The sequence below is a fragment of the Danio aesculapii genome, chromosome 7, assembly GCF_903798145.1.
Source record: "Danio aesculapii chromosome 7, fDanAes4.1, whole genome shotgun sequence".
In the NCBI taxonomy this organism is placed as follows: domain Eukaryota; kingdom Metazoa; phylum Chordata; class Actinopteri; order Cypriniformes; family Danionidae; genus Danio; species Danio aesculapii.
The window spans coordinates 24,673,547-24,680,871 of record NC_079441.1 but is presented as its reverse complement, the minus strand read 5'-3'; the positions used below and the strand labels follow the sequence as shown (position 1 = coordinate 24,680,871).

General features: G+C 35.8%; 1 protein-coding gene across 1 annotated transcript; it reads left to right on the top strand.

Annotated features, from left to right (window-relative positions):
• Positions 1-462: 462 nt before the first annotated feature.
• On the top strand, positions 463-4,751 carry serpine1 (serpin peptidase inhibitor, clade E (nexin, plasminogen activator inhibitor type 1), member 1). The gene is made up of 9 exons (XM_056461389.1): positions 463-572; positions 1,423-1,672; positions 1,780-2,004; positions 2,141-2,335; positions 2,416-2,614; positions 2,707-2,807; positions 3,788-3,874; positions 3,975-4,058; positions 4,196-4,751. The coding sequence occupies exons 2-9, from the start codon at positions 1,432-1,434 to the stop codon at positions 4,240-4,242; spliced, it is 1,179 nt and encodes a 392-aa protein (XP_056317364.1). The 5' UTR covers positions 463-572; positions 1,423-1,431; the 3' UTR covers positions 4,243-4,751.
• The last annotated feature ends 2,574 nt before the right edge of the window (positions 4,752-7,325 follow it).

Here is a 7,325-nt window from a genome sequence, read left to right as displayed (position 1 = left end):
CTATTAATATACAGAAATACAAGTGGAAATGAGTGCTTAATTGACTGTTTGATAAAGTTACTTTTTAAAGTAAAACATTACAATCTTACGCCACTTGTTTAAAAGTAACTAATTGCGTTACTTATTTTTAAAGAAAGTAACGTTAACGTATATTTAAAAAAATAACATTTACCCAACACGGTTCATTAAACAAACGCTTTACAAAGTTTTAATGTCTGAACGAGGTGCTGTGACTGCTGTCTCTGTCAGACTAAACGTATGACTTAACTGTTTAACAGTCCCGTAAAAAGGAAAGGGGAGACAGACAGGGGGAGAGACACCGTTGAAAAAATAGTGTTTATGTTTGTCTGTGTGAAAAGCGGAGAGCGGGAATGAAAAGCAGACAATATGACATCATAACTTCCGCTAGTGCGCGCGCGTCTGAGGGGGAGGAATCGAGCCCTTTAAATAGAGACCGAGCTCCTGACAGGCACTCAGAGCAGCTCTAGGCTTCCACTGAATTGGAGGATCTTAGTAACGCCGTAAGTCTACAGAGACTACAGAGAACTCTACAGAAGTAAAGCATCTTTAAGGTAACTTTGTGTTGTTGTTCTGTCTCATTTCGTAGACTTAATGTTACACATGGACTGAATGTTATACAGTCGATGTATGAGTCAAACTTTTCTAGTACAATTTTGGTAACATTCAATTGTCGTGATCGATTAATTGGAGACAGTTTGTTTTGCTGAGTTTAAAAAGCATATTCAAAAAAACAATATTTATTAATAATATAAAGCTTAATATTTGGTGGTCTGACCTGTATACTTTACAAAAATTAATGTACTTTAAAACTGGGTTATTTACAAAAAAGGAAGAATTACTCTCCCTCGGGGTTTCATACCTTTATGATTATATTTTTATTTTTCAGTTGAATACAAAGGAAGATATTTTGAAGAATGCTGAAAACCTGTAACGGTAACCTGTAATATGGAAATCAATGGCTGCAGGTTTCCAGCATTCTTCAAAATATCACAATTTAATAACGTAATATCATAATCAAATTGTTTAATAGATGAAAGAATCCCAAATTTTGAACAAGTGAATGGTGAGTAAATGATGATAGAATGTTCAACATTGGGTGAACTGTCCCTTTAAGTGTTTAAAATCAAAGTTTATGTGCTATAGTAATCTTTACATAAGCACGTCAGATATGAGTGAGTCAAGACAAACAGAGAGAGCGTGGAATTGCGTTTGAGCAGTGGGTGTTGAGTCTTGCACATGAGGGAGAATTTTCACAAGGGAAAGTAAAGAGCTTGTTCTCTTTTTGGAGGAGGTTGAAACATTTTTTTGTCCTGAACAATATGCCAAGTGAACACACCCACACTGTCACCCAGAAATATACAATTATCACTAACATCGCTCTCTTTCTGTCTTTTTCAATAGATCTTCAGAATGCAGAGCCTGAGTGTACTACTAATCTTTGCCCTTTGCGCATCAAGCTTGTGCAACCTTATCCAGGACAAACAGACTGATTTTGGGCTGCAGGTGTTTTCCGAAGCCATCCAGTCTGCTCCGGATCGAAATCTGGCTCTCTCTCCCTATGGCATCGCCTCGGTGCTGGGAATGGCTCAGATGGGTGCCTATGGCGCTACTCTAAAACTGCTAGCCTCCAAGATGGGCTACTCTCTGCAAGGTAGATAAATAAAAGTGACTCAGATGAAACAAAAATATCAGGTTATTAATTAAAAATGTATTCCTAATGTAATATATAAATGTTGCTTTTCTCTTTCTCTCTGACAGATAGAGGAATGCCCAAGTTGCAGAGGCTTCTTCAGAGAGATCTGGCCAGTGAAGATGGAGTGGAAGTGGCCAGCGGGGTCATGGTTGACCGGAAGATCATCTTGGAGAAGGTCTTTAGGCGAAGCTTGAGGAAAGCCTTCCAGAGCGTCCCACACCAGATAGACTTTAGCCAGCCTGAGATGGCCAAGGAGGTGATCAACTCCTGGACATCTGACCACACTGGTGGTGCGTATGCTATTTCGAATAACTGCCCTTGATGTTCTTCATTTGAACATCTCTTTGGAGAAAAAAAAATGATTGCATGGAATGAGCTCACCATAGCATAAGATGCTAAACTTGTCTGTTTTTGTCATCATCCTAGGATTGATTTCGGAGTTCCTCCCATCTGGAGTGCTGAGTGAACTGACTCGGTTAGTCCTCCTGAATGCCCTGCACTTCCATGGGGTTTGGAAGACACCATTTGACTCCAGAAACACTCGAGAGCAGCTCTTCCACACAGTCAACGGCAGTGCTGTATCTGTTCCTATGATGACAACCACTCAAAAATTCAACTATGGTGAGTATCAAAGAAATTGAGTGGTGGGTTATGAGAAAACGAGAATTTTCGTGGTTATTTACAAAGTTCTTTTATTTTAGGTGAGTTCGTGACTAAGGACGGCGTGGATTATGATGTCATTGAGATGCAGTATGAGGGGGAGTCGATAAGTATGCTTCTGGTGACACCTTTTGAGAAGGACGTGCCTCTGTCTGCCTTGACCAAAGAGCTGAGCAGCAGCAGGATCTACCAGTGGAGACAAGAAATGAGGAAGATTAATAAACAGCTGTCTATTCCAAGGTAACCAACTGTGATCTATTTCTGTACGCTTTGCATTTTTCTGCTGTGATGATGAACATGTAAAACAGCCCTAACTTAGGTTACATTTTCAGGTTCTCCATGGATACTGAAATTGATCTGAAGTCCACACTGAGCAGGATGGGTCTTGGAGACATTTTCAGCCAGAGCAGAGCTGATTTCTCTCGGATTACTAGTGAGTATTAGGAATTATTAATGGTGTTGTTTGCGAACATTTGTAGCTATTTAGGTAATATTAGGGCTGCATGATATTGGAATATTTATATATTTTGATATTCATATGTTTTGCTATTTATACTGTGATATTTCACCACCAGATGACTTGAATAGCTTTATTAAAAAAAAAAGACAATTTTTGATTGATTGATTGGGATTATTTTGTATGGGATCAACAGATGTGCATTTGGGAAAAAATAAACATAAACTACAAGTATAGATAAGCAAAGATACAAATTATGAAGTCTAACAGTATCCAGGTACAGAAATAAAATGATCAAATGTACAATAAAGCTGTATAGTCTTATTGCATAAATAATTACATGCAGCTCGTCTTTGTTAAAGCCACAACAGGGTTTCTGCACGTTTCTCCAAATTAAATTTAAGATTTTTAAGACATTTACAAGACCAGTATCTTCAACAGTAAATAAACAGAGAACTTTTAAGCAAATGTTACTGTAAGGAAAGTAATTAAATGCCATTTTTAAATAAAAAGTTAAAAGTTGTACTGAGATGGATTGTTGGTGATTGTATGGGTGTTAATGGCCAGATTGGGTAGCTATACATGAACAATGGAAAATTAAGACCTTTTAAAAACAAATTAAGCCACACTACACAACATTTCAATAGATTTAAGACTTTTTAAGGCCTAAAATTTAGCTTTTGAGATTTTTTTAAGACCCAGCGTATACCCTGTACAAGCATAAAAATAATTAGTGCTCCAATGCTCACGCAGACCTTAGAAGCACACACAGTTTATAAACTTTCACTGTATTATAATTAAAATGTAATGACTCCCCAATGTGCTCCAAAATGTGGCTGGTGTGGCAATTGCAGATACACACATTGTGATATCGATGCTCAAATTATATATCACACAGCCCTTGCGAATATATGTTTTATCAATATAATAATTTCTCCCTCCTTTTCCTCCACCAGCTGAGGAACCTTTATGTGTATCCAAGGTCCTTCAGAGAGTAAAACTTGAAGTGAATGAAGAAGGAACCAAAGGCTCATCTGCCACAGGTACAAACTAAATTGCAACAGAGATTTAGTAGCATTAGAAATATTAATCACTGTAGTTACACCAAAATGCATCTTTTACATGATTTCTGTGGTTCCACAGCGGCTGTCATCTACTCCCGTATGGCTGTGGAGGAAATCACACTAGACCGGCCGTTCTTCTTCCTCATTCAACACAAACCCACTGGTCAGTTGTGCTTTCATTTCATGTGTTTCTACTTACAAATTCATCTTGGTGTATTTATGTGGATAAATACCAGTGTACATTTTATTTGTTTGCTTGTTGGCTTCCTCATTCCTAATATACCCTGCTTAACTTCACAGGTGCATTGCTCTTTAGTGGTCAGCTCACCCAGCCTCAGGAATACTAACAGACCAAGGTTGTGCCAGAAGTAACCATTTAAGCAGATCAACCGAGGAGACGTGTCTGCACGCATCTTACTACTGAAGACAAGAAGTCTCTTTTTAAAAATGAAGTTGGAGAATGCTGAACCTTCTGTATCTGCTATTTCAGCATAGCTGGGAGTACCAAATGTGTGTATATATAAGGTTATTCAGCACATATTTTCTGCTAAGGTGGAGGACTATAAAAAGGAAAACAAATAATGACCATTTTTTGAGGCATATATCTGAAACATCAAGGATGAATGAACATGAATTTGAAGCCTCAGTAGAAAGGTTCTACATGCACTAACAGTTTGAAGAGTGAATTAATTCGTACGCTTGTGTTCAATCTAATGTTTAATGTGCTTATATATTTTTGTAAATTTGTATTTTACAGTATTTATATTAATTTATTGTCGAAGGTCATATTTTCTTGAAGAATGTTTAATAAAATTGTTTCTTTTTTATAATAAAAGTGACCCTATGCGCCCACAAAGTGCTTTTGTGTTATTTATTAATAGGATAGTTCACCAGAATTTTTTTTATTAATATTTACTCTGCCTCGAGTGGTTCCAGACCTTTTATGAGTTTCTTCCTTCTCTTGAACCCAAAAGAAGATATTTTGAAGAAAGCTGCAAATTCAGTAACCACTGAGTTCCATGGGGAAAAAAAACAATACTACACTGAAAAAAAATATTCAAAGATATTCCTTGGATTTACTCAATTTTTTATGTTAAGTGGTTGTAAACAATTTATTTGGGCTGAATTTAAACAAACAAATTAAGTTGAACATTGCTCAATTTAATTTGTTTGTTTAAAGTCAACACAAATAAATTATTTGCAACAGTTTTGCATGCAACACTTTTTTCAGTGTATGTATTTCTTCAAAATATATTGTTTTCTGTTCAACAGCTAAGAAAGAATCTCAAACAGGTTTGGATCAAGTGAAGGGTGAATAAATGACAGATTTTTCAGGTTTGGGTGAACTATCCCTTTAAATGGCTTTGAGTTGGCGACATCTTGTGTTCAAAGCTTGGCAACAGTAAAGAGTCAAATACATTACAGCCCTATTCAGATGCATGTATTGCGTAGGCAGACCACTGGACTAATAGTTTCAGATAAATGCATGGTTAGCACGAGCTGGAAGGTGTTTTGCAGTACAGGTCGCGTTCTGAGGTCAGCTGCCGTTATTTTTGTGACTGTGAATGAGCAGCAGGAGTGTGGATTATACTTTATCGTACACAGATTAAACTTATTTAACTCAGCCTGCCTCGGTTGCTATGGCAACCTGAATCAGCCCCCTGTTTTGTCATGGCAACAACATCTGAATTTCTTGGCCTTTTGTCAGAGAAGAGGAAAACAGTTTTCATAAGATAGACAGTAAAGCTGATTAATTACTTTGCAAATGAAACACATAAAACGTTTGCTACTTATTGCTGGCAGCAGAAATCAGAATTTTTTCTTTTTAAGGCAGTACGAGGACTTTCTGCAAGACCTTGTGGAGGCAGGAATACGCAAAGCGCATGCGCGCCGCTGTTGGTGGAGATGACGCCACCTGACCGCTCTCTAGTGACGGAAGTCCGGCTCATTTCAGTGAGTCGGTTCTTCCAAACAGGTCGATTCAAGAAGCCGATTTAATAGTTTTTTTTACGTCATGTTACAATCAACTGTGTAGAACAGGGGTGCCCAAACTTTTTCTTATGAAGGGCGAAAAAAACAGTCTTAATTAAGTGTGGTGGGCTGAAGTTAAATATGCCAAACTCTATTACATTTAAGTTGCCATTGGTAATTTCCTAATTTATTTAATATTTAAAAATAACTAGAAAACATTGCTCTATATTAACTAATGCAGAATATTTATTTATCTTATAATGAACTTCTTACAGTAAAAACATTCACAGTGTTACACTAGTCAAGCTGCACCTAAAAAAAAACTTTTAAAAAGATTTATTTACAGCATTTAATTGAATCATTTATTTTACATTTACATTTACATTTACATTTAGTCATTTAGCAGACGCTTTTATCCAAAGCGACTTACAAATGAGGACAAGGAAGCAATTTACACAACTATAAGAGCAGCAGTGAACAAGTGCTATAGGCAAGTTTCAGGTGTGTAAAGTCTAAGAAGCAAAGCATTAGTAAAAATTATTATTATTATTATTTTTTTTTTTTTGAGAGAGAAAAATTTTCAGTTTGCTTTGTTGTTGCTCAGCAAGAAAACAAACAAACAAACAAATTATTTCTAATTTAATTTAATTAAATTAGAAATAAAAAATTCTGTTAAAGGCATTCGCCCCAACCCTCTCGATCATTCTCACTCTCTTCTTAGATGGGATGGTGGACCAAATCAAAGGTTATACTTTTATGTAAAGATTAATTGGGCCAACTTTTGGATCTCTAGAAGCTGTAGAAGCATACTATAATGTCTGTAGAAGCATACTATAAAACTTTATCGACACATACTGCTGTTTATTATGACACTACTGATTATGGCAAACTAGTACACATTTAAAATAGTAATTCATTTAATAGCCTAAAATACAATCATTTTCATATTTTTGCCGTTGAATAAGGCAATCTGTCCTTCACATTTATGAATTCCAATTCTGACTAGTAAATATTTTATACTAATAATTCATTAGCAAGCTACAACTTTTTGAAAGCATATACTATAGTACCTATTTTATTAGATACACTTACTGTACCTATTCAATTGATAGTTCTTTATTAAATTAGTATTTATTCATCAGATGATATGCTCTTATTTATTAGTGTTATTTGACACTCATACCCATTTAATAAAATAAATACAATATAAAAAAATATATTATTAGTGACACTTAGAATGTGTACTTACCTATTAAACTTAAACTGGTATCTCCTGAATAAGTGGTAATAGACAGTAGCCTATCTGTAAACAATACGAAAATAGGTACTAGTACGGATTATAAACTACATTTTAAAAACATTTTAACTGCCATAGCTGGTAACTTGGATTTTAATATCAATTGCTCGTTCTCAGTCCAAAAATTCGTGAACGAATCGGTTCGATTGAAAAGATCCGATT

Coding starts and splice junctions, on each gene's coding strand:
- serpine1 (XM_056461389.1), top strand. CDS start 1,432: ATGCAGAGCCTGAGTGTACTACTAATCTTTGCCCTTTGCGCATCAAGC. Junction 2,615..2,706: donor AAACAGCTGTCTATTCCAAG/GTAACCAACTGT, acceptor TTACATTTTCAG/GTTCTCCATGGATACTGAAA. Junction 3,875..3,974: donor CAAAGGCTCATCTGCCACAG/GTACAAACTAAA, acceptor GTGGTTCCACAG/CGGCTGTCATCTACTCCCGT.